This window comes from Staurois parvus, unplaced genomic scaffold (genome assembly GCF_062004578.1).
Source record: "Staurois parvus isolate SC_StPar_1 unplaced genomic scaffold, SC_StPar_1.0 ptg001821l, whole genome shotgun sequence".
Lineage (NCBI taxonomy): Eukaryota > Metazoa > Chordata > Amphibia > Anura > Ranidae > Staurois > Staurois parvus.
This window is the reverse complement of record NW_028319617.1, coordinates 19936-47701: the sequence shown is the minus strand read 5'-3', so window position 1 is coordinate 47701 and position 27766 is coordinate 19936. Positions and strand designations below refer to the sequence as shown.

At 49.5% G+C, this 27766-nt stretch overlaps 1 protein-coding gene across 1 annotated transcript in view; it reads left to right on the top strand.

Annotated features, from left to right (window-relative positions):
* LOC149434140 (uncharacterized) overlaps positions 1-27766 on the top strand; it is a gene marked incomplete at its 3' end in the record, with an annotated part of 102887 nt that overhangs the window by 58854 nt on the left and 16267 nt on the right. The window contains exon 2 of the mRNA XM_089664056.1: positions 8719-8842. Coding sequence (XP_089520182.1) covers positions 8719-8842 — 124 coding nt within the window. The remainder of the gene's footprint in view (positions 1-8718; positions 8843-27766) is intronic.

Genomic DNA, 27766 nt, shown 5'->3' with positions numbered 1-27766 from the left:
TGTAAATAGGAAATAACATCTTATTACCTCCTCTGCTGCCACTTCCACCACCGTCTCCTCTTTACTTCTTCCCGCCTCACCTCTCATCTGGAACTTCCTGTCTGTACCTGACATCACTTCCTGTCTGTACCTGACATCACTTCCTGTCTGTGCCTGACATCACTTCCTGTCTGTCCCTGACATCACTTCCTGTCTGCATTCCATAGAGACTTCCTGTGTGAGTATAGGTGAGATCATCACCTTGTGGAGTTCAGAGGAACTGCAGCCCCGAGATCCATCCCATAATCCCCCTTCCTGTATAATATGTACCTTACAGGGATACTACGGGAGATGAAACATTACTGAATAAAGGAAGAAGAAATAAATGTAACTCTTATGTAACCAACTGTTCAACAAACATCTCTTATTACATATAGAAAAGTCTTACAAACACAGAACACAAAATACAAATGTATAGCTAATGAGAGCGATCCCGCCAAACCTGATCCTTCTGGGGGGGACAATGCAAAAATATATATCAATCCACTCATAATGACATCATCTTCTGGGAGTGTCTGCACATCCATCCATTTCATACACATTTCATTGTCTCAGCAGATCTCCTGCAGCCTATTAGCACCCATTTCCCTCTCTATGTCTCAGCAGATCTCCTGCAGCCTATTAGCACCCATTTCATACACATTTCATTGTCTCTGCAGATCTCCTGCAGCCTATTAGCACCCATTTCCCTCTCTATGTCTCAGCGGATCTCCTGCAGCCTATTAGCACCCATTTCCCTTTCTACGTCTCAGCGGATCTCCCGCAGCCTATTAGCACCCATTTCCCTCTCTATGTCTCAGCGGATCTCCTGCAGCCTATTAGCACCCATTTCCCTATTTATGTCTCAGCAGATCTCCCGCAGCCTATTAGCACCCATTTCCCTTTCTATGTCTCGGCGGATCTCCTGCAGCCTATTAGCACCCATTTCCCTCTCTATGTCTCAGCAGATCTGCAGCCTATTAGCACCCATTTCCCTCTCTATGTCTCGGCAGATCTTCTGCAGCCTATTAGCACCCATTTCCCTCTCTATGTCTCGGCAGATCTCCTGCAGCCTATTAGCACCCATTTCCATCTCTATGTCTCGGCAGATCTCCTGCAGCCTATTAGCACCCATTTCCCTCTCTATGTCTCAGCAGATCTCCTGCAGCCTATTAGCACCCATTTCCATCTCTATGTCTCAGCGGATCTCCTGCAGCCTATTAGCTCCCATTTCCCTCTCTATGTCTCAGCGGATCTCCTGCAGCCTATTAGCACCCATTTCCCTCTCTATGTCTCAGCAGATCTCCTGCAGCCTATTAGCTCCCATTTCCATCTCTATGTCTCAGCAGATCTCCTGCAGCCTATTAGCACCCATTTCCCTCTCTATGTCTCAGCAGATCTCCTGCAGCCTATTAGCACCCATTTGCCTTTCTATGTCTCGGAAAATCTCCTGCAGCCTATTAGCTCCCATTTCCCTCTCTATGTCTCGGCGGATCTCCTGCAGTCTATTAGCACCCATTTCCCTCTCTATGTCTCAGCGGATCTCCTGCAGCCTATTAGCACCCATTTCCCTCTCTATGTCTCAGTAGATCTCCTGCAGCCTATTAGCACCCATTTCCCTCTCTATGTCTCAGCGGATCTCCTGCAGCCTATTAGCACCCATTTCCCTCTCTATGTCTCAGCAGATCTCCTGCAGCCTATTAGCACCCATTTCCCTCTCTATGTCTCGGCAGATCTCCTGCAGCCTATTAGCACCCATTTCCCTCTCTATGTCTCAGCAGATCTCCTGCAGCCTATTAGCACCCATTTCCCTTTCTATGTCTCGGAAGATCTCCTGCAGCCTATTAGCTCCCATTTCCCTCTCTATGTCTCAGCAGATCTCCTGCAGCCTATTAGCTCCCATTTCCCTTTCTCTGTCTCAGCGGATCTCCTGCAGCCTATTAGCACCCATTTCCCTTTCTATGTCTTAGCAGATCTCCTGCAGCCTATTAGCTCCCATTTCCCTCTCTATGTCTCGGCGGATCTCCTGCAGTCTATTAGCTCCCATTTCCCTCTCTATGTCTCAGCGGATCTCCTGCAGCCTATTAGCACCCATTTCCCTCTCTATGTCTCAGCGGATCTCCTGCAGCCTATTAGCACCCATTTCCCTCTCTATGTCTCAGCGGATCTCCTGCAGCCTATTAGCACCCATTTCCCTCTCTATGTCTCAGCGGATCTCCTGCAGCCTATTAGCACCCATTTCCCTCTCTATGTCTCAGCGGATCTCCTGCAGCCTATTAGCTCCCATTTCCCTCTCTATGTCTCGGCAGATCTCCTGCAGCCTATTAGCACCCATTTCCCTCTCTATGTCTCAGCAGATTTCCTGCAGCCTATTAGCTCCCATTTCCATCTCTATGTCACACATTACAACAAGCAGTCACAAAGGTAAATGTAAAATAAAAGCAGAGAGGGAGAGAAGGCTGATAAAGCAGCTCATCGATGAGAGGTACATAAGAACATACAATGTCAATACAAAACAGTGACATGGCCATCAATCACAAACGATCGGAGCAGACAGATCGGTGTCATAGGTGTCCCGTGGGTCCTGAACTGCCTCCAGCGCAGGGACAGTAGCAGGGTGTAAAGCAGGTAGGTACTCCAACTGTCTCATTTCTGCTCTGACCTTCATCAGTGCCGGTAACATGGGGGACATAGAAGACAGCCAATGCATGGGAATGGTTCTCCTGGCTGCCCTCAGAATGGAGGTGGAAAGTTTCCTCGCACATTTAGAGAGACCCGAAAAGGTAGACCCAACAGAAAGTAAATGGGCTCAAAAGGGACAGGAGCCAGGAAAAGTAACCACAATGGGGTAAGGCCCGCCTCCAAAAGGGCGCAATGGACCGGCAATCCCAAAAAATGTGGAAAAGAGTGTCAGTTTCCGTCCCACAACACCAGCAAACAGAAGAAACATTCGGGTTACGATCATGGAGAACCTCAGGGGTCCGATACCAAAACATGGGGGTCTTAGAAGGATTTTCTGTATACATTACACACACAGAAGATTTAGAAGAGGCCTCCCAAATCCTACTCCATTGATCCAACCCAATATCACATTGAAGGAAACGGGACCATTTACACATATAAAGGGGAGAACCAATAGAAAAAGGGCATCTACAAGCAATGCATACGTAGCGGAAATGATGTCCCGGTGGTGTGGGCCTTGGATGCAGATATGATCTAAAGGGGTAGGTTGTTCAAGAGTCAGAGAAGAGGCTTTGGAGGCAAAAATGTGTTGTATCTGTAGATAAAATACTGATGGGGTGGAATGCGAGCAGCTTTTTGAATGTCAGGGAAGGATTTAAGGTTGTGAATTATGGGATTGACCAAATGTTGCAATTGGAATAGATTAACCTCAGCCCAAGGAGGGACTCGACCAATGGCCAGACTATCTGGGAGACTTGGATTAAAAATGATGTTGGTCAAGGGGGAACACTTAGAGCCTAGGATGAATCTAACCCTACACCTCCTCCATATAGACAACATAAACTGCATGGGTCCTAATATGAGAGGAGAGGTAGTGCGGGCTGTGACAAAATAAGTCCCCCTCATTCCCTCTTTACACCAAGTCATGGCCAGACATGCACGCCTCTGTTAGCTAGTCACTGTGGGCGTGTGCATGTGGGTGGGATCCGTGACAACCTCTGATGACTCCTCTGTCATCCAATAAAGCTGATGGACCTCAGATGTCTTCCTTGTCCTACGATGAAGCTGATGGACCTCTGATGTCTCCCCAGTCCTCTGATGAAGTTGATGGACCTCTGATGACTCCCCTGTCCTCCAATAAAGCTGATGGAACTCTGATGTCTCCCTTGTCCTACGATGAAGCTGATGGACCTCTGATGTCTCCCCTGTCCTCTGATGAAGCTGATAGACCTCTGATTTCTCCTCTGTCCTCTGATAAAGCTAATGGACCTCTGATGTCTCCCCTGTCTCCAATGAGGCTGATGGACCTCTGATGTCTCCCCTGTCCTCTGATGAAGCTGATAGACCTTTGATTTCTCCTCTGTCCTCTGATGAAGCTAATGGACCTCTGATGTCTCCCATCTCCAATGAGGCTGATGGACCTCTGATGTTTGCCTATCCTCTGATGAAGCTGATGGACCTCTGATAACTCCCCTGTCCTCTGATAAAGCTGATGGACCTCTGATGTCTCCCCTGTCCTCTGATAGAGCTGATGGACCTCTGATGACTCCCCTGTCCTCTGATGAAGCTGATGGACCTCTGATGACTCCCCTGTCCTCTGATAAAGCTGATGGACCTCTGATGTCTCCCCTGTCCTCTGATGAAGCTGATGGACCTCTGATGACTCCCCTGTCCTCTGATAAAGCTGATGGACCTCTGATGACTCCCCTGTCCTCTGATAAAGCTGATGGACCTCTGATGACTCCCCTGTCCTCTGATGAAGCTGATAGACCTCTGATGACTCCCCTGTCCTCTGATAAAGCTGATGGACCTCTGATGACTCCCCTGTCCTCTGATAAAGCTGATGGACCTCTGATGTCTCCCTTGTTCTACAATGAAGCTGATGGACATTTTGATATCTCCCCTGTTCTCAGATGAAGCTGATTGACCTATAATGTCTCTCCTGTCATCTGATGAAGCTGATGGACCTCTGATGTCTCCCTTGTTCTACAATGAAGCTGATGGACATTTTGATGTCTCCCCATTCTCAGATGAAGCTGATGGACTTCTGATGTCTCTCCTGTCATCTGATGAATCTGATGGACCTCTGATGACTCCCCTGTCATCTGATGAAGCTGATGGACCTCTGACGTCTCCCCATCCTCTGATATCCACCAGTCAATGTTCACTGAAGGAAGGGGGATCCAAGAGTGAATGTTCACCATGGGAAGTGGAAATCCAGGAGTAAATGTTCAATGAAGGAAGGGGGGATCCAGGAGAGAATGTTCACTAATCTCCCACCCCTCTAACTGGCATCACCCCGTGTCAATCCTAGGTGTGCTAATGGGCCCATGGCATAGGTGTAAGGGGGGACCTACCTTTACCAGGGTTTGTGGGGAAAACCCCCATTGCTGGGCTATGCAGGGGTACCTACCATTACTTATGTGTATAGAGGAATCCACCATAACCTGGGTGTGTGCGGGAGGGCTCACCATTAACAGGGTGTGTGCGCGGGGGGGGCACCATTGCTGGGGTGTGTGGGGGAACCCCCCATTACAATGGAGTTCAGGGGAGCCAACCATTACTGGGGTATATGGGGGACCCACCATTTGTCAATAAGATAACACCTTGTTATCATTAGTTCATTTTTAAGTGGAGTTCCCCTTCATCTTCATACTTCTCCTAATGCTGGATGAGGGTCTGGTATGGATATTAAAGGGGAACCCCACACCTATTTAGTTTTGAAGCAGAGTTTTCCTTTATATTGTTAGACCTCACAGTTGAGCTGAACTTTTACTGCCCCCTATATCTGCAGAGGCAGTGGGCAGCATCTACACATATCCCAGTAGTGATGGTTGTCTTCGCAGTCACAGCAGGAATTATCCCCAAGATGTCACTTTTGATGGGTGTATCTCCTGCTGAATGTGACCCATTGAAGTGAATGAGGCTGTTCTTTGACCCCAACAAGTGCAGGCAATGCATGTGACTCACAAACTGCAGCAAAAACACAAGGCAGGTGCATTTTTGATGTGGTTTGCCATGTTTTCCATTGATTTCAATGGGGAGGTGCATTTTTTGTGTGGCTTTTTTTTTACCACACCAAACCTGCACTAAAAATTTGACAAGCAGGACTTTGAAAAATGCAGCGGCCCCGCATCGGCTGAGTGTAAAAAGGAATCTGGGAGGGAAATGTAATTTGTTGGCAATTTAAAACTCTTCTCTAGATTTGTAAATGTCAGGGACGTGCGATGATTGACACCCCCTTACCCAGATAATGGGGACTTGTAATCTGACAGATTCACACAGGAATTGTTCATTGCTGAAGGAACCCCGAGAACCCTTTGGAGGAACCCTGACTGAGGAAGGCTGGACTAGGCAGTCATATATTTCTGTCCTCCTTGGTGGGAGTGGAGGTGACCCCTCTATCAGTGTAGCGATCCCCCCAAAGGGGGTAAGTTTGTTCACTCCAGCACTCTGCCTCCCAACCCCAAGAACTGTCTCAGCCCCAACTGACACCCCTGACAATAGTGAAGTACAAGGACCAATGAAAAGCACACACGGTATAATAAACACAGAGATCAGCTTTACTGTAAGACCTCTATGGGAAGTAATAAACATGAACAACAGGTATACGTTCGGTGAATCCAGAGAACAGCAAATCCTGAGACCGGAAGCAATATAACTCACTTTTACACTCAGGCTGCTTTCAGGGGATTCCAACCATGAATAACCCCAAGAGCAGAGGAAACACTTACATGGCGCCCTCAAAGTGGGTCTAAACCCCTTTACATAAACTCAGCTCTATGATGTCCAAGCAGGAGGAGAGCAGAAGGATGACTCTCTGTGGTGTCAGACTTCTCCCTTCTAACCCCCGACACCACAAGCCCAATAGGCAAACACTGCGCCCAACTGATGCTTCATAGCTACTTTCCAAGGTAGAGCTATTCCCTCCCACACCATGCAATATAGAGGCCTGAATACGCATGCGCGTGCCCGTATGGCACCAGTAACTTCAGTCTCTTGGTAACAGGATGAATGTTGGGGTCTTCAGCGAGACACTTTCATTGGTGCACTTACACTCCTATGGTAAAGTATCATTGTAATCCCGTGGCAGGATTTGTATAGCAAAGCAAACACTGTGTCTGTATAGCAGGACCATCTACACAACCCAGTGCCTGGTGAGTATGGGAGAAGTGTCATGTCTCTGTGTGCCGTGTTCCTGTCATCTGCCAGGGGGGCAAAATCCCTCTCACCAGATCCTGGGACTAAGGCCCAAACCATGGTCCTGGAAATGACCGGCTCCTGTGGTCACCTCACGATGAGCCCTTCACACTGTCGGTGTAGGCACTGTACTGTAGGCCACATCTCTCAGGTTGGATGTTCCCTGACTGATGCAGATACCTAAACATGGAGTGAACTGACCCTGAGCACTTCTCTGCCAGGTCCAGACTGTCTCCTGCCACATGCAGACTGCCTCCCCTCAGGAAAAACAAGATGGAGTCCTTCACTCTGCTCTCACTAAGCATGCTGGTCTCTGTAGTTCCATCCCTCATATCAGCCTATCAGGCCATTTCTGTTCAGGACTGTATATCCCACAATGCTTTGCAGCTGCACCTCCTGCTTGAGAAAGTCCCTGTCATTGACTCCTTAAATCGCTCTTCTGATTGGCTCTCTCTGTATTACAGTCTGAGAGGAGAAGGGAGGGGCTGAAATCCCTGACTGCCTTGTGTGTATCCAGTGCAAGTGTCAGATTTCACAGGAGATGCCAGTCAGCAGGTTACAGCAGTCACAGATAGGAGTCATTTCCTCCCCTACACAAGGATCTACAGTCCATACACACCCAGCACAAGGCCGGGGCCACACTACCAGAAGCTTCTCGGGGCTGCAGTTCCTCTGAGCTCCACAAGGTGGGGATCTCACTTCTACCCACACAGGAAGTCTCTCTGGAAGACAGGAAGTGATGTCAGGTACAGACAGGAAGTTCCGGGTGAGAGCTGAATTGGGAGGAAGCAGAGAGGAGACGTTGCTGGAAGTGGCAGCAGAGGAGGTAATAAGATGTTATTTCCTATTTACACCCAGTAACCCTCATCATGTCCGTCCTCTTCCTCCATAGTCATGTCCGTCCTCTTTCTCCATAGTCATGTCCGTCCTCTTCCTCCATAGTCATGTCCATCCTCCATAGTCACTGTGACGTCTTTTATCTCCAGCAGATGATGATACACACATATATAGTGTGGGAACCCAGATTAACCCCTTCAGGGGCAGAACATTCCCCCACTTCCAGGGCCGGAACATTCTCCTCATTGTGGAGAGGTGTCACCTTCTCCTCTCATCAGTCTATACTAATGGATTATACCACTTTTATAAGTGGTGGGGAATGGAGAATCCTATGACATCACACTGACCTCACAGCTCCTCCTCCCAATGTCCCTCCATCCAGAATCAGAGAATCCTATGACATCACACTGACCTCACAGCTCCTCCTCCCAATGTCCCTCCATCCGGAGTCAGAGAATCCTATGACATCACACTGACCTCACAGCTCCTCCTCCCAATGTCCTTCCATTTGGCTCCTTTCTTTTTATTCTATGGTCTTAGGATGTGGGAGACCCTTGGCATCCTCATAAGCAAAACAGAACTGTAGATCCTGTGTTGTGTGTAATGATGTCATAATTCCTTATACCCTGCGTAGTGTGGGGGTCCTGTGGGGGGAAATTGTACCTCAGCCTGAAGTGGGGCTTTAATAAAATGGAGACCTGAATGGAGAGGTGAGGAGGATTCTGGGAATATCATTTGATGTGACTATTTGTGTTCAGATGTAGAGTTTTCCTCCTGTGAAGTCTGGAGATCATATGACATCACATTGCCTCCACCTCCCTCCCTGATAGAAGAGAGAAAGAAGAAGAAGATTCTAGAAGTCACCAGAGAGATCACTGAGCTGCTGACAGGAGAGGTGAGCGGTGCCGGGAATTCTGGGACATTCTCCAGTAACAGACAAGGGATGTGTCTGGATGGTGACTGTATCATTGTGTGTGTCAGGTTCCTATAAGGTGTCAGGGTGTCACTGTCTATTTCTCCATGGAGGAGTGGGAGTATTTAGAAGGACACAAGGATCTCTACAAGGACGTCATGATGGACAATCAGCCGCCCCTCACATCACCGGGTAAGAGGAGACTTTATTGTAAAGGAGAGAGCAGTACGGAGGATCCACCTAGATCCCCCATCATCTGATAAACACATAGAAACAATGGATTCAGTCAGTGTGTGTGTTTCCTACAGATGGATCCAGTCATGGGAACCCACCAGAGAGATGTCCCCGTCCTCTGTATTCCCGGGATTCCACACAGGAAGGTCACACCATCCCTCACCATCATCAGGTAGATGAGGAACAATCACTGATAGTATCATTATGATCTGTACATTATCTGCATTGTTACCATTGATGGCATTTTTATTATATATTCAGAGTGGAAACCTGAGAGATCCTAAAGTTGAGGTTAAAGAAGAGATAAAAGAGGAGGAGGATGAGGATGGGGGGATGGAGAAGTCAGAGCTTCTAAAAGAACACAAAGATCTGTACCAGGACACCATGGTGGAGTCATCCAGCTACAGGAACCCACCAGAGAGATGTCCCCGTCCTCTGTATTCCCGGGATTCCACACAGGAAGGTCACACCATCCCTCACCATCATCAGGTAGATGATGACAATTATTGGTAGTTGTGATTTATACACAGCATGTTTGTTACAATGAATGTTTTATTATATCTTTCAGAGTGGAATCCTCGGGGATGAGAATATTGATGTTAAAGAAGAGTATAAAGAGGAGGATGAGGAGTATGGAGTGATGGAGGAGTTTTCAGAAGGACACAAGGATATGATGGAGCCACCTAATACCAGGAACCCACCAGAGAGATGTCCCCGTCCTCTGTATTCCCGGGATTCCACACAGGAAGGTCACACCATCCCTCACCATTACAAGGTTGGTGGGGCGGAGAGCATGGACTTGGGACAATATATGGATTTTTTATGTGAGGTTATATTTTACAGAGAACCTCTTCTATAATTTTCTTGGTTTAGGGTGAAGATCTGATAGATATAAAAGTTGAGGTGAAAGCAGAAGAAGAAGAGGCGTATGTGAGGGATGATCAGCAGTCTATGGAGGAGGATGGAATAACGGGGACATTTATAGAGGAGGACACTCCTACAGAGATCAGCACAGGTGGGTCATGAACACTAAATCCATTCCTCCACCCATACTTGTCACACTTCCCTTCACATTGATCCAGCACCGGGTTTTGCCTCCTGTCCGTGTTGCTCGGGTTCCTGCCTATCCCCCCTGAACCTAGGTATTATCAAGTCTTTGTACCTGTGTGTTAGTGTTCCAGCAACGTGTCTTCATGTGGAAGCCGCACCCCTCTGGTTCCTGTGGTGGTCACTGCTGCTTGAGTATTCCCATATTCTGTGTGCTGTTTGATCCTGTCTTTGTTCTCTGTGTTTTCCCTCTGGCTGTGCAGTTATATTCCCTTTGGTTTCTGTCCGTGGATCCCCTCATTTCCTGTTGCTGTGTGTGTCCTTCTCAGCATTGTTTCCTGTTGTTTGCCTGCAGCCCTTTCCATCTTGCTGAGTCTCTCTCTCTGCACCATTGCTCAGCATCCCTCCCTCTCCTGCACTTTACACGTGTTCCCTGCATCCTCTCCCCCGGAGCCCCTTCCTAGGTTGCTGCAGTAGGTGACCTTGGTTCCTAGTATCCTGTGTGTACCGCGTGTCCTTCCAGCATGCTATTTGGTTGCACTGTGCCTGCACGGGTGTGTTAGAGAGCCGCAACCTGGGGTGATTAGTATAATACCCGTCTGATATAAGGTGTAGAGCAAAAGATTCCCAATAGTAGGTGTCGGCACAGTGGCTTAATGGTTAGCACGTCTGCCTTGCAGTAAATGGGTCATGGGTTCAATGGCACCTCCTGCATGGAGTTTGCATGTTCTCCCTGTGCCTGCGTGGGTTTCCTCTGGGTACTCCGGTTTCCTCCCACACTCCAAAGACATGCTGGTAGGTTAATTGATTCCTGTCCAAATTGTCCCTAGTATATGTATGTATTAATGTAAGTTAGGGACCTTAGATTGTACGCCCCTTGAGGGTTAGGGACTGATGTGAATGTACAATATATGTGTAAAGTGCTGCATATATTGACAGCACTATATAAGTACCTGAAATAAATAAATAATTGAACAGTTCTGCAATAAATCTGTGTGGCCCCAGTGTGGGCAATAATAATCCAGTGGTGTGCGGTAAAATGGTAAGATTGCCAACTCACCAAAAGCGCAATCTTAGTGTGAATTAATCATATCAATCAGCCAGAGGTTCTCCCATCTAAAGAGGTGCAGCCTGGTGTAGAAATCACATCCTCTGTCGGTCTGGGCGCTTAGGATGTCAGAGGTCCCTCAAGGGGTGTGCGGTATAAGGGTCTGGTCACAAAAAGGATCCCTCCTCTGGGCTGGAGAAGCACACCTGGGGTCCTGGGGGGTTTAAGTGCTCATGGTGGAGCAAAAGATATGGGAACTCCTAGCGTAGTATGTTTGAAATTTTATTGGGAAGTTATCCAAAATAATAATATAATAGGTACACAAATGTGTAATAATACAGAGTTTCCAAAACAGTAAAACTGCAGAGTATCCAGGTAAGAAGAAAATAGCTTAGGAAGCTGTTTAATGCACTGATGAGTGAGAAAGAAAGATGGCCGCCGGACCCCCCGTGATCCGGCAGCGTGACGTCACAGCGTGGCTAGGCTCCTCCTTAACAATGAATGCTCTGAAATCCATCTTAATGTTCTAGCAGTGTTCACAAAACCTGTCACGTAGCCTTCTGGTTGTACGGCCGATATATTGTTTCCGACACGAACATTCGAGGAGATATACAGCATATCTGGTATTACAGGTTATGAAATGTGATATCAAAAGTCTTTCCAGTTGTAGTAGATGTAAAAGAATCCATTTTATTTTTAGGCATATTACTGTGTATGCAAATGGGACATCTTTTACATGGGTACCTGGGTGCATACAATCCACCATCCACTCCGATGGGAACATCCTGGACCTTGTCTTCTCCCATCTCTGCCCTCCCCACAACCTCATAAACACCCCCTTCCCTCTCTCTGACCACAACCTCATCACCTTCTCCGTCTACTCGTCCTAAAAGACCTACTCCTCCAAAAGGTCAAACTATTACCAGTCAAAACCTCCACAACCTGAACCCTGCCCCCCTCCACTCTGCAGCTCATCAACTTTACGACAGCATGCTTCCCCTGTCCTGCCCCAACCTGGCCACGACTGCCTATAACAACTCACTGTCAACCGCTCTTGACTTGCTAGCGCCTTTAACCACATGAAGCATCAGACCCCGACCACTCCAGCCCTGGCAGACTGATCATACCAAAACTCTCAAATGATGCAGTCGTGCCCTGGAGCGACTATGGCACAAAACCAGATCCCAACAAGCCTTCACCCGCTATAAATCTTCCTTCCACACCTACACCTCCTCCCTCCACACTGCCAAACAAGCCTACTTCCTGACCCTCATCAATACCTTCTCCAATCCTCGCCGACTCTTCTCTACTTTCAACTCCCTACTCTCTCCGCCCCACCTCCACCCAGCACCTCACTCACCGCCCTTGAGATTGCCAATCACTTCAAAAACAAGATTGACACAATTTGCAGGGACATCGCCGCTGCTCAAACTTCCTCCCCACCTACCTCCACTCACACCCCCTCATCACCCCTCTCCCTCACCACTGTTCAGACCTCCACCCCACCTAACATCCCTCACACTGAAGCCCCCTCAACACTCCACTCCTTTGAACTTACTATCACTGAGGAAGTCTCCAAGGTCTTCTCTGAAGCCCGCTTCATCACCTGCCCCCTGGACCCTGTCCCCTCACAACTCCTACGATCTCCCTCCTCCTCAATCCTACACTCCCTCACCCACATCTTTAATCTCTCCCTCTCTTCTGGCACATTCCCCCCCCTCTAAAGCACACACACATCACTCCTATACTTAAAAAGCCCTCCCTGGACCCCACTGACCCGAACAAAGCTAATGGCCACTACTCAGTGCTCCTACTCCTCGACCTCTCCGGATTTCGAAAGTCGACCACCCCCTCCTCCTCAAAAAACTACACTCCTTTGGCCTCAGAGACTCCACTCTCTCCTGGCTCTCGACCTTCCTATCACAACGCTCCTTCAGTATTTGGATATTAGGTCAGTGATGTAGTTTGGCGCAGTATTATGGACAGCTTTGTACGTCAGTGTTAGCATTTTGAATTTGACTAGTTGGGCAATCGGAAGCCAGTGGAGGGATTGGCAGAGGGGGGGGGGGTGGCAGAAACGGAGCGGTTGGTAAGGTGGATGAGCCTGGCTGCCGTATTCCGGATCGACTGAAGCGGGAATAACCTGTGGTGAGGCAGGCCAGTGAGGAGGGAGTTGCAGTAGTCGAGTCGTGATATGATGAGGGAGTGGATGAGCTGTTTAGTGGTTTCTGGGGTTAGGAACGTGCGGATTTTGGAGATGTTGCGGAGGTGGAGTCTGCACGAGTTTGTTAGCGATTGGACTTGGGGCTGGAAGGACAGATTGGAGTCTAGAATGACACCAAGTACTCTGGCTTGTGGGGTGGGCCTGATGGTGGCGTTGTTGGACGTGATGGAGAAGTCAGTGGGGGGGGTGCACGGGTTGGGGGGAAAACTAGGAGCTCGGTTTTGGAGAGGTTCAGTTTAAGGAAGTGGAGCGACATCCAATCTGATATGTCGTTCAGTAGACTAGTGATTTGGCTGGAGACTGAAGGGCAGAGGCAAGGGGTGGAGAGATAGATTTGAGTGTCATCGGTAGAGATGAGCGAAGTATTCAAAAATTCGATTCGGCTGATTCGGCGAATTTGAGGAATAAATTCGATTCGAGGCGAATATATTCGCTGCGAATTTAACTTATAAAAGGGTGTTTCTAGGCTTCAGAGAGCCTTTATATTAGTGCAGAACACTGTACCTTTAATTTAAATGCCCTTGGAGTCTGCTGGGGAAGAGAAATAATACTGTCAGTCAGTATGACATGCAGATGAGTGCCGTCGATCTTAGAATCACCGCACACTTCACTCATTTGGGCAGTCACGGGGCCAAAACCAGAGTGTGGAGCCACAGTGTGGCGGTGGAGGCAGCAGCAATGGGAGGCCATACAGCACCCTATGACAAAAATGGAACCCACCAGCAGTGTGAGGAGACCTGAAAGTGGCACATGGCAGAGTGTGGCGATGGAGACAGCAGCAATGGGAGGCCGTACAGGGACCCATGAGACACTCTGGACCTGGCAGCAGCATGAGGAGGCGGTACAGGGGCCCATGACAGATTACGGGCCTGGCAGCAGCATGAGGAGTCGGTACGGGGGCCCATGGCAGATTACGGGCCTGGCAGCAGCAATGGGAGGCCCGTAATCTGCCAGCACCCTATGACAAAATGGAACCCACCAGCAGTGTGAGGAGACCTGAAAGTGGCACATGGCAGAGTGTGGCGATGGAGACAGCAGCAATGGGAGGCCGTACAGGGACCCATGACACACTCTGGACCTGGCAGCAGCATGAGGAGGCGGTACAGGGGCCCATGGCAGATTACAGGCCTGGCAGCAGCAATGGGAGGCCCGTAATCTGCCAGCACCCTATGACAAAATGGACAGCACCAGCAGTGTGAGGAGACCTGAAAGTGGCACATGGCAGAGTGTGGCGATGGAGACAGCAGCAATGGGAGGCCGTACAGGGACCCATGAGACACTCTGGACCTGGCAGCAGCATGAGGAGGCGGTACAGGGGCCCATGGCAGATTACGGGCCTGGCAGCAGCAATGGGAGGCCCGTAATCTGCCAGCACCCTATGACAAAATGGACAGCACCAGCAGTGTGAGGAGACCTGAAAGTGGCACATGGCAGAGTGTGGCGATGGAGACAGCAGCAATGGGAGGCCCGTAATCTGCCAGCACCCTATGACAAAATGGACAGCACCAGCAGTGTGAGGAGACCTGAAAGTGGCACATGGCAGAGTGTGGCGATGGAGACAGCAGCAATGGGAGGCCGTACAGGGACCCATGAGACACTCTGGACCTGGCAGCAGCATGAGGAGGCGGTACAGGGGCCCATGGCAGATTACGGGCCTGGCAGCAGCAATGGGAGGCCCGTAATCTGCCAGCACCCTATGACAAAATCGACAGCACCAGCAGTGTGAGGAGACCTGAAAGTGGCACATGGCAGAGTGTGGCGATGGAGACAGCAGCAATGGGAGGCCGTACAGGGACCCATGACACACTCTGGACCTGGCAGCAGCATGAGGAGGCGGTAAAGGGGCCCATGGCAGATTACGGGCCTGGCAGCAGCAATGGGAGGCCCGTAATCTGCCAGCACCCTATGACAAAATGGACAGCACCAGCAGTGTGAGGAGACCTGAAAGTGGCACATGGCAGAGTGTGGCGATGGAGACAGCAGCAATGGGAGGCCCGTAATCTGCCAGCACCCTATGACAAAATGGACAGCACCAGCAGTGTGAGGAGACCTGAAAGTGGCACATGGCAGAGTGTGGCGATGGAGACAGCAGCAATGGGAGGCCGTACAGGGACCCATGAGACACTCTGGACCTGGCAGCAGCATGAGGAGGCGGTACAGGGGCCCATGGCAGATTACGGGCCTGGCAGCAGCAATGGGAGGCCCGTAATCTGCCAGCACCCTTTGACAAAATGGAACCCACCAGCAGTGGAGCTGGTGCTCTACTCCGTGGCCGTTTGCCTCCACTGACACTGCTGCGACCCTGCTGCCTCCTGGGCAACCCACCGACTGTTTTGCTCGCTGCCAAGCTGCCACCCTCTTCTCCTGATGATGCGGAAGCAATAGCCTGATGACGACGAGGCTGCCAAGTGCGATCAGCCTCATCATCATCAATTAGGGTCTCCGCCTCACTACTAGCCCCCTCGGCTGCGTGTGGGTCAGGAGACAGACCTGTCTCTAGACCGGCTACCGAGCCACTCTCCTCGCCAGTACTTCTTCGCCTGGCTGCTGAAGAGGCGGATGTCTCCCCCCGTTCCTGACCGCCCTCTGTTAGCTCTTCCTCACTGTACAGTGGGGCTGAGCCCACAGCATGCGATACTTCGCTTGGTGAGGGAACACCAAAGGACAGGGGCAGGTAGAGGACACGTGATTTCAGTGGGCTTGCTCCCGGGCCATGCCAACTAACGGTTGTGTCTGACGTACCCACAAACCGTTGGCTGTAGGTGTCAGAGGTGAACTGGGAAGAGGAAGACGACCGAGCCAACCAATCGATGACGGCAGGGTTGTCGGTGGAGACACGACCGCTGGATGACACCGGGAGCACTGGCCTCTGGCTGCGACTAGTGCTGCCTTGACCCCTTCCTCTGCTGCCACGTCTGCTCGCTCCTAAAACATTGCCTCCTCTGCCACTCCTCTGCGTGTTGTCTGACATACTCTTTAATTCAACGATTCTGTGTCCCTGAGTAACAATTCTGTGTCCCTGAGTAACAATTCTGTGTCCCTCAGTAACAATTCTGTGTCCCTCAGTAACAATTCTGTGTCTGTCCCTGAGTAACAATTCTGTGTCCCTGAGTTACAATTCTGTGTCCCTCAGTAACAATTCTGTGTCCCTGAGTAACAATTCTGTGTCCCTGAGTAACAATTCTGTGTCCCTCAGTAACAATTCTGTGTCCCTCAGTAACAATTCTGTGTCTGTCCCTGAGTAACAATTCTGTGTCCCTGAGTTACAATTCTGTGTCCCTCAGTAACAATTCTGTGTCCCTCAGTAACAATTCTGTGTCCCTCAGTAACAATTCTGTGTCCCTCAGTAACAATTCTGTGTCTGTCCCTCAGTAACAATTCTGTGTCCCTCAGTAACAATTCTGTGTCCCTCAGTAACAATTCTGTGTCTGTCCCTGAGTAACAATTCTGTGTCCCTGAGTAACAATTCTGTGTCCCTGAGTAACAATTCTGTGTCCCTCAGTAACAATTCTGTGTCCCCCAGTAACAATTCTGTGTCCCTTAGTAACAATTCTGTGTCCCTCAGTAACAATTCTGTGTCCCTCAGTAACGATTGTGTGTCTGTCCCTGAGTAACAATTCTGTGTCCCTGAGTAACAATTCTGTGTCCCTCAGTAACAATTCTGTGTCCCTCAGTAACAATTCTGTGTCTGTCCCTGAGTAACAATTCTGTGTCCCTCAGTAACAATTCTGTGTCCCTCAGTAACAATTCTGTGTCTGTCCCTGAGTAACAATTCTGTGTCCCTCAGTAACAATTCTGTGTCCCTCAGTAACAATTCTGTGTCTGTCCCTCAGTAACAATTCTGTGTCCCTGAGTAACAATTCTGTGTCCCTCAGTAACAATTCTGTGTCCCTCAGTAACAATTCTGTGTCTGTCCCTGAGTAACAATTCTGTGTCCCTGAGTAACAATTCTGTGCCCCTCAGTAACAATTCTGTGTCCCTCAGTAACAATTCTGTGTCTGTCCCTGAGTAACAATTCTGTGTCCCTCAGTAACAATTCTGTGTCCCTGAGTAACAATTCTGTGTCTGTCCCTGAGTAACAATTCTGTGTCTGTCCCTGAGTAACAATTCTGTGTCTGTCCCTGAGTAACAATTCTGTGTCCCTCAGTAACAATTCTGTGTCCCCCAGTAACAATTCTGTGTCCCTTAGTAACAATTCTGTGTCCCTCAGTAACAATTCTGTGTCCCTCAGTAACGATTGTGTGTCCCTAAGTAACGGTTCTGTGTCCCTAAGGAACGGTTCTGTGTCCCTAAGGAACGGTTCTGTGTCCCTAAGTAACGGTTCTGTGTCCCTAAGTAACGGTTCTGTGTCCCTAAAGTATCTGTGGCCCTAACTCTGTCCCTAATACAGAGAGGTCTGTCTCTCTTGAATGACCAGAGGCAAATGGAGAATTGTAAGATGGCCGCAATTTATAGCTCCACCATTACACAGTGCTGGCTGGCTGGCTGCTGATTGGCTAATGCGATCACATGTCATGAATGAATGCATTATGGGTCAGCGCGCCTTGTCTGCGCGCTTTCCCAGAGATCCCCGCTCCGTCGCCACACATGTCGCCGCCATTTTTGGAAAAATTTCGATTCGCGCATCCGAAGTCTGCTAATTTTTCTAATATTCGAAACGAATTCCACTTCGCCAAGTTCGATTCGCTCATCTCTAGTCATCGGCATAGAGATGGTAGTTGAAGCCGTGGGAGTGTATCAGTTGGCCAAGGGAGGAGGTGTAGATGGAGAAGAGAAGGGGCCCGAGGACAGAACCTTGGGGGACCCCAACAGAGAGGAGGAGTGATGGGGAGGTGTCAGCATTATAGGTAACACTGAAGGAGCATTGTGATAGATATGAAGAGAGTCAGGAGAGGAGTCTCTGAGACCAAAAGAGTATAGATTTTTGAGGAGGAGGGGGTGATCGACTGTGTCGAAAGCCGCAGAGAGGTCGAGGAGTAATAGCACTGAGTAGTGGCCTTTGGCTTTGGCGGTTAGCAGGTCGTTAGTGAGTTTGAGTAGGGCGGTTTCGGTGGAGTGTAGGGGATGGAAGCCAGACTGTAGGGGATCAAGGAGGTTGTTGTCGGTGAGGTGGGAGCTTAGGCGATTATAGGCTAGGCGTTCAAGGAGTTTGGATGAGAATGGCAGCAGGGAAATGGGTCTAAGGTTGTTTAGGTCAGTGGTATCCAGGGAGGGCTTTTTAAGTATGGGAGTGATGTGCGCGTGCTTCAGAGGGGAGGGGAATGTGCCAGTAGAGAGGGACAGATTAAAGATGTGAGGGAGCGTAGGATGGAGGAGGAGGGTGATTGTAGGAGTTGTGTGGGGACAGGGTCAAGGGGGCAGGTGGTAAGGCGAGCTTCAGAGAAGACCTTAGTAACCTCTTCAGGGTTAGCAGGGTCAAAGGAGTGGAGTGTTGAGGGGTTTGCGTGTGGGGAATGTTGGGCGGGGTAGAGGTCTGGACAGTGGCGAGGTCGAAGGAGAGGAGTGTTGAGGGGGTTTTTGTGTGAGGGATGCTAGGTGAGGCAGTAGTCTGAGCAGTGGTGATGTCCCTGCGAACTGCGTCGATCTTGCTTTGGAAGTGGTTAGCAATCTCATGGGCGGTGAGTGAGGTGCTGGGTGGAGGTGGGGGCGGAGAGAGCAGAGAGTTGAAGGTGGAGAAGAGTCGGCGAGGACTGGAGGAGAGGATATTGATGAGGGTTACAAAGTAGGCTTCCTTGGCAGCATGGAGAGAGGAGGTGTAGGTGAGGAAGGTGGATTTATATCGGTTGAATGCTTGTTGGGATCTGGTTTTGCGCCATAGGCGCTCCAGCGTGCGACTGCGTCGCTTGAGGTTTTTGGTATGGTCATTCTGCCAGGGTTGAAGCAGTCGGGGTCTAATGTTTCGTGTGGTTAGGGGTGCTAAGGAGTCAAGAGTGGCTGACAGCAAGTTGTTATAAGCAGTAGTGCCCAGGGCAGGGCAGGACAGGGGAAGGATACTGTCGTACAGATGGTCAGCTGCAGAGTGGAGAGGGGCAGGGTTCAAGTTGCAGAGGTTTCGGCTGATGATGGTTTGACGTTTGGAGGGGTAGGTGTTTGAGGACAAGGAGATGGGGAAGGTAATGAGGTTGTGGTCAGAGAGGGGAAAGGGGTGTTTGTGAGGTTGTGGGGGGCACAGAGATGAGAGAAAACAAGATCCAGGGTGTTCCTGTCGGAGTGAGTTGTGGACTGTATATATTGTGCGAGTGCAAAAGAAGAGGTTAGGTGGAGGAGTTGGGATGTGGCCGGGCTATTGATGTTGGTAGGGATGTTGAAGTCTCCAAGGATGATGGTGGGCAGCTCAGAGAGAAAGAAGGGTAACCAGGCGGAGAAGTCGTTGAGGAAGCGGGATACGGGTCTAGGAGGCCGATAGATTACAGCAATCCTCAGAGGGACTGGAGAGAATAGTCGGATGCAGTGGACCTCAAAGGAGGAGAAGTATAGAGAGGGGGAGTTTGGGAGGACTTGGAAGGTGCTCAGTGGTGATAGGAGCGTACCAACCCCACCACCTTTCTGACCGCTGGGTCTGGGTGAGTGGGTCCAGGTAAGACCTCCATAGGAGAGTGCTGCAGGGGAGGTAGAGTCGGTGGTTTGGATCCAGGTTTCGGTGATCACCAGGAGGTTGAGGGAGTGGGAGACAAAGAGGTTGTGAATGGCGGTAAGTTTGTTGCAAACCGAATGGGCATTCAGCAGTGCACACGAAAATGGAGGAGTGGTTTTGGGGAGCAGGGGGACCAGTATTAGGTTGAGGGGGTTGCGGCAGTTCGTGGAAGTAGGTGGGTGCCTTGTGAGTGAGTGAGGTGGAGGAGGACCAGGGTTCGGGGAGATGTCACCTGCGGTTAGGAGAAGAAGGGTGAGAAAGGTGGCATGGGAGCGGGATGTACAGGAGCGTGTGCTTCTGCCATTAGTGGTGTTCGGGTCAGTGGGAGAGTGGAGTAACAGGAGGAGGTGGTGAGAGCCGTAGGGGGGAGATGGAAGCAGTGAGGGGGCGATGTATAGTTGTTTGGGAGGAGTGGGGATAGAGAGAAGAGATTTTGGGGACGGAGAAGAAGAGTATGAGGAGGAGGAGTACAGGTGGTATTTTAGGGAGGTAAATGAAGTGGCAGACAAGTGAGGTGGAAAGTCTCTCGGGGCGCTTGGTTGTAGATGGTTGGCATGCGGTGACGTATCTCATAGTTGTACCTTTCCGTGACAAGAGTTCTCGTGGTTAGGATCAGGATGGGTAGAGTTCAGTTCGGCCAGTTGTCATCGGATGGGCTTCAGGTCAGGGCAGGGTTGCGCCGGGGTAGGCGATGGTAGGCCTCGCCAGGTCGAGATCAACCATTGGGCTTGAGGAGATGCAGGGAGGATGTCTGATGGGCTGCGGGTCAGGGCTGGGTTGTGCCAGGGTAGGCCATGGTGGGCCTCACCAGGTCGAGATCGTCCATTGGGCTTGAGGAGATGCTGGGTGAGCGTCAGCAGTGGAGGTGTTCCCCAGGGTCATCGGATAGGCTTCGGTTCAGGGCAGGGTTTTTCCGGGTAAGCGATGGTAGGCCTCACCAGGCTGAGATTGTCCATTGGGCTCAACAGGTCCGGGCAGAGTTGCGAAGTGGAGGGCGATGAAAGGCCTCACCAGGCTGGGGTCATCTGCTGGGTTCGGCGGCGTGGATCTTTGTATCTAGACTGGATTTTTATTGATTCTGGGGTTCAGCTGGCAGCAAAGTGTTCATCTTATTCATATGTGTTGCTCTACCTAGGCACTTGGGGCATGTGTCTTGGGGTTCTTACCAATGCCTGGATCTAGCAAGATCTGCTGGTTGTGTCGGGTGGAGGGATATGTCTGTATAGTCTCAGACCCAAGTCACTGAGTGCAGTCTCAGGAGATGGGAGGCAGCGGTGTGGGATCTCTGCAACTTGTCTACAGTAAACATTAAACTTCAGCTAAATGCTAATAATATGAGTCCTGACCCGTATACTGTATATGTATATACTGTATATGGTATATTGCATGTTACATACACCCAACTCCTGCACTATATACTCTGTTGTACATTACATACTCCTGACCCCTGCACTATATACTCTATATTGTACATTACATACTCCTGACCCCTGCACTATATACTCTATGTTGTACATTCCATACTCCTGACCCCTGCACTATATACTCTATGTTGTACATTCCATACTCCTGACCCCTGCACTACATACTCTATGTTGTAAGTTACATACTCCTGACCCCTGCACTATATACTCTATGTTGTACGTTACATACTCCTGACCCCTGCACTATATACTCTATGTTGTACATTACATACTCCTGACCCCTGCACTATATACTCCATGTTGTACATTACATACTCCTGACCCCTGCACTATATACTCTATGTTGTACATTACATACTCCTGACCCCTGCACTATATACTCCATGTTGTACATTACATACTCCTGACCCCTGCACTATATACTCTATGTTGTACATTACATCATTTTGATACTATATAGTCCTATCTGATGTATCTTATACAATATGTTGTATATTACATCGGCCTTTCTTCTTTTACTCCCATTTAGTACGAGTTGGACATTTTATATCGGATGATGTGATTGGAGCACAGACTTTTACATGGTGATAATAATGTGATAACATCCTCTAACTTTGGACCCTTAAACAGAAAGTGATAATGAGGGAGGAGTCAATACCCCAATGATGGTGGTCTTCAGGATCAGTCCAGTCTTCATCTTGGTTGTTCTCCCCCCATCCTCACTCTCTGACCTCTGGTGGGGCTCAGCCCCGCTTTTCTTCATGACTAAATCATGGAGTAAATAAGGAAGTGCAGTACTTCTTGTGTTGGGAAGATGGCGATGAGTGATAGAGGGAGTGGGGACCCTCGTCCTATAATCCCCTCATCACTGTCCCTCCTATAAAAGACAGTTCTGGTTGTTTCCTCACTCTCTGACTAAGGTCCATGAATAAAGAAATGACCTGGTAGGAGATCAGAGGAGCCATTTCCTAGTTCCCTTGAGGGTGGAATTCTAAGCTTCTCAGAGACCAAGCTGCCTGATGTGGGCGGAGTCCTGGTTTGGGGGAACCAATCAGCTCCTGTCTAGTAATCCTCTTTTGTCTTTGTATTTTAGTCCATGGCCGGGAGATGAGGAAAACCTCTGAGGATTGTCTCACTTTGTCTCCAGACTGGAAAGTAGAAGATGAGGACATCACACAGTATAGTCCAGGAGAAAACCCGGCTCCCTCCAATGTCCATCCGGCACCACCCAGTGTAGATGGACCATCGGATTCCTTGTATCCTGAGGAACCTCAGACTGTGCGGGACCGGGCCGGCCTTCCAACAGGGAAGAGGTTCTCCTGTACTGAGTGCGGGAAGTGTTTTTCAGATAAGTCTAATCTTTACAGACATAAGAAATTGCACACTGGGGACAAGCCACATTCCTGTCCTCAGTGCGGGAAATGTTTTTCACAGAAGTCCCATCTTTACATACATCAGAGATCTCACACAGGGGAGAAGCCATATTCCTGTTCTGAGTGCGAGAAATGTTTTTCACAGATGTCCCATCTTTACACACATCAGAGATTGCACACGGGGCAGAAGCCGTATTCCTGTCCTGAGTGCGGGAAATGTTTTTCAGGGCGATCCGGCCTTAACACACATCAGAGATTTCATACAGGGGAAAAGCCATATTCTTGTTCTGAGTGCGGGAAATGTTTTTTGCAGAAGTCCGATCTTTACAGACATCAGAGAATTCACACGGGGGAGAAGCCACATTCCTGTCCTGATTGAGGGAAATGTTCCTCACTGAAGTCCTGTCTTCCTGTACATCAGGGGTCCCACACAACCCTGGAGGTGTATTAGTGCCTTGAGTGTGGGAAATGTCTTCTAGATGAATGTTGCTGGACATCCCAGCTCTCATGTGGGGAAGAAGCACACCCTGATATACACCTCAGATATACTCCATGGCTGATCTTCATCATGGAAGGAACAGTTCATAAGGAGATCAGAGGTCCCCAAAGACATGGATGAAGTGTGGGACCAGGTTGGCCATTGATAGCAGGAGAAGAATAAAAATGGAGTCATTACCTTTCATTGGCTGAGTACATTTTTTTAACATTCTTTATTGAGTTTTCTAAAGAGATATACAAAGAAGCAATATGTCTGGGGTGAAAGAGGAGACGAGCACCTCATACTTCTTGCCATGACTTCTGAATAAAAGATAAATCACAGTAACCAATGAAATAATTATAATCTCTCCAATAAAGAAAGAGGAAGGAATCTTCTGGTAGGAACTGACCTGGAGGTGTGACCGGGTGTGATACCTGATCAGAAAACATGGATGGACTCTCCTGAGACTTTGTTCCCAACTCCAATAAGTGAGAGGAGCAGAATGTCATAATGTTCCTAGATGTCATGATAAAGCCAAGGAAGTAAGGTTCGGCCATGAGTGCGCACAGACACATCAGGAGAGCAAAAGAATGACAACGTCATGAACCAGAAAACCAAGATATACACGGCCAGATGGGGAGCAAGTAACACCTGTTATGTATGCGTGTCCTCAATGCGTGTTCCATACACGGCTGTCTGATCTCTACAATGTAACCACCTTCACCAACCCATCCATAGAAGTAAAAGAAGACAATATAGAGGATTGCTCCAAGGATGTGAGTGTTGCTGCAATAAAAGTGTCCCATCTATTATGGAAATGTTTGACTGAGGCTTGGTTGTTGAGCTCCATGTCTACCTTCTCTCTGTAAATCAGAAGACGTAGATCTTTTTTAGTGTCTGTGATGGTGGGGGACAAGGCAATAGTCCATTTCTTAGGAATAGCCCTGTGGGCCACCAGTAAACATAATAATATCCACCGCAAGCTCCTGCGGGATTTGTGGATGTGGGTTTTCTCAGCTGAATGGAGAGTTGTAGGCTAACACTTGTTCCCAAAAGGTTGAGATGCGGGGCCATTCCTGAAATCGGTGGAAGAGAGAGGGCGGTGCTCACTACATAGTGGATTTGTGGAGAGTTCTTGGTGGATAGAAATGGGATGATGGCCCCATGGAAGAGCTTACATTGAGACTCTCCAGGATTCATTCACCACAAGCCTTTGCACTTTGTTCTATCCTTCCAGTATGTTGCCCACCAGGTTCTCCCCCGGTATGACCTTGCTCCAAGATTTCACAGATGTGGGATGTAGAGGTTTAGTAAAGAGAGAGTGTAAAGGTCGATAGATGTCAGATATGGAGTATTTCCATTCCTGTAAGAAGTGATCCGATATGGAAGCTTGAAAACATTGTTGCTTGGCTGGGCAGCACCAGTTTATACAACCTGAGAGGTGTAGGTAGTAGAGAGAGGGATGGCTTGGCAGGTCATAAGTTGATGCCAGGGTTGGGAAAGATTTCAAAGTTCCTGATAGTTCAAATATGCGTCATACAGGGAGGCAATGCAGGAGAGCCCCTTAGAACTCCAAATGTTGAAAGCGGCATATTGAACAGCTTCCGGAAACATTGTAATGCCTCTTATGGGCAAATATTGGGAGACATGGGGTGACAGGCCCAGTTTGCTCTGTATGTCCCTCCATGTAAGAATCAGATCCCGTATCAGAAGGTTGTGTTGAATACTTGTGGGGAACAATTGTATTTTGCAATGCAGGAGAGCAGCTAAGTCATATGGTTGCCCCACTGCCAACTCCAAATCATAATTGGTGTATGAGGAAGCCTGAAGTATCCAATCTGTCCCTATACACAATAAACAGACAAGGTCATACAATCGAATATTGGGAAAGTTGCTCCACCCTCTTTTTTTGCTCCCCCTGTTTAAGCAGTAACCAAATTGTTTGAAGAGGGTACAATAGGAGAGCAAAGCTCACCATTTTGAACAGGTGGCATCCCCCAAAAAGTGATAGGAGAAGGTACGTCCATGTTTCCATCTCATTTCCTATTTTAGATATCAGTGGAGGGTAGCAATGATAGACCGAGGATGGCTCCTTCCCTATCGTAATGCCTGAATATGTGATCTGAACATTTGCTACGTGAAGAGAGACTGCTGGGCCCAGGGAAGGGTGTTGGTTCGAGAAAAGGAAAGTATTCCACTCTTAGCAGAATTGATTGGAAGGCCAGAGCACTGTAGGAAGCTTGTGAAGACCTGATGGAGAATGTGAATATCTGCCACAGGATCCGCCATAAAAAATATCATCGGCAAATAGGACTACACAGAGTTCTTCTTGACCTGTCTGAATCCCATGTATTGGGGCTCTGGAGGAAAGGTAACGGGAGAAAGGTTCCAGGGCAAGGTTGAAAAGAAGAGGTGAAAGGGGGAAATCCTGGTGAGTACCCTTCGTGCAGCAATATTTCACCTGATATGAGACCTGCAGCTACCACCCTGGGTGAAGGTGCAGAATCCATACTGCTGAAAAGCCATCAGAAGAACCAGAGCAAGCCAATGATAGCTGACATTATCCAAGACTTTTCCAGCATCCAATGTAATAATAGCTCGATCCTCAGACGGGTGTACCTTGCCTTGTTCCAGCTCTGCAATAACTTTCCGAATGTTGGAAGCCACTGGTCTACCATTAATAAAGCCAGCCTGGGCAGTATGGATAAGGGAGGGTAATATTGCAGCCAAGAAGGATGCTACTATTTCAGAGAGTATTTTAGTGTTCACATTTAGGAGGGATAGGAGTCGGTATGCCTCCGGTTCAAGTGGGTCCTTGCCCTTATTAGAAATCAATTTCATAGTCTTGGTGACCCATTGGAAGGTATGGGCCCCCCTCCCAAACCTCGTTATATACTGTCAGTAGCTGAGGGATGAAGAGAGTCCATCATATAAAATGCTGGTGTGTAGCCATCAGGACCAGGTGATTCCCACTAGGTAAGCCTTTAATCACCTCAGACTCTTCCTTTAATAAAATGGGACATTTACAGATTGAAGGTGGGAGGGGCCAATAGTGAGTAAATGAAGTGAGTCTAGGAATTTTGTGGTCACCTCAAGGTCTTGGATCTAGATATAGAGTGGCACAAATATCTTCCAGTATTTTATTGGTTTCTTCTGGGGAGGAGACAAGGGCAGCAGAAGTATCCTTTAGGGAGGCTACATGAGTTGGTTGGAGACCCTTTGCTTACCCACCTTATCACCATATTTACACAATTGTGAATCAGCATAGGAACAATTTATATGTTTACCCAGCCGAGTCCTTCCTGTGTTAGCGCCTCCACTCTGCTACCCAGCCGAGTCCTTCCTGTGTTAGCGCCTCCACTCTGCTACCCAGCCGAGTCCTTCCTGTGTTAGCGCCTCCACTCTGCTACCCAGCCGAGTCCTTCCTGTGTTAGCGCCTCCACTCTGCTACCCAGCCACGTCCTTCCTGTGTTAGCGCCTCCACTCTGCTACCCAGCCGAGTCCTTCCTGTGTTAGCGCCTCCACTCTGCTACCCAGCCGAGTCCTTCCTGTGTTAGCGCCTCCACTCTGCTACCCAGCCGAGTCCTTCCTGTGTTAGCGCCTCCACTCTGCTACCCAGCCGAGTCCTTCCTGTGTTAGCGCCTCCACTCTGCTACCCAGCCACGTCCTTCCTGTGTTAGCGCCTCCACTCTGCTACCCAGCCGAGTCCTTCCTGTGTTAGCGCCTCCACTCTGCTACCCAGCCGAGTCCTTCCTGTGTTAGCGCCTCCACTCTGCTACCCAACCGAGTCCTTCCTGTGTTAGCGCCTCCACTCTGCTACCCAGCCGAGTCCTTCCTGTGTTAGCGCCTCCACTCTGCTACCCAGCCGAGTCCTTCCTGTGTTAGCGCCTCCACTCTGCTACCCAGCCGAGTCCTTCCTGTGTTAGCGCCTCCACTCTGCTACCCAGCCGAGTCCTTCCTGTGTTAGCGCCTCCACTCTGCTACCCAGCCGAGTCCTTCCTGTGTTAGCGCCTCCACTCTGCTACCCAGCCACGTCCTTCCTGTGTTAGCGCCTCCACTCTGCTGCCCAGCCGAGTCCTTCCTGTGTTAGCGCCTCCACTCTGCTACCCAGCCGAGTCCTTCCTGTGTTAGCGCCTCCACTCTGCTACCCAGCCGAGTCCTTCCTGTGTTAGCGCCTCCACTCTGCTACCCAGCCGAGTCCTTCCTGTGTCAGCGCCTCCACTCTGCTACCCAGCCGAGTCCTTCCTGTGTCAGCGCCTCCACTCTGCTACCCAGCCGAGTCCTTCCTGTGTTAGCGCCTCCACTCTGCTACCCAGCCAAGTCCTTCCTGTGTTAGCGCCTCCACTCTGCTACCCAGCCGAGTCCTTCCTGTGTTAGCGCCTCCACTCTGCTACCCAGCCGAGTCCTTCCTGTGTTAGCGCCTCCACTCTGCTACCCAGCCGAGTCCTTCCTGTGTTAGCGCCTCCACTCTGCTACCCAGCCACGTCCTTCCTGTGTTAGCGCCTCCACTCTGCTACCCAGCCGAGTCCTTCCTGTGTTAGCGCCTCCACTCTGCTACCCAGCCGAGTCCTTCCTGTGTTAGCTCCTCCACTCTGCTACCCAGCCGAGTCCTTCCTGTGTTAGCGCCTCCACTCTGCTACCCAGCCAAGTCCTT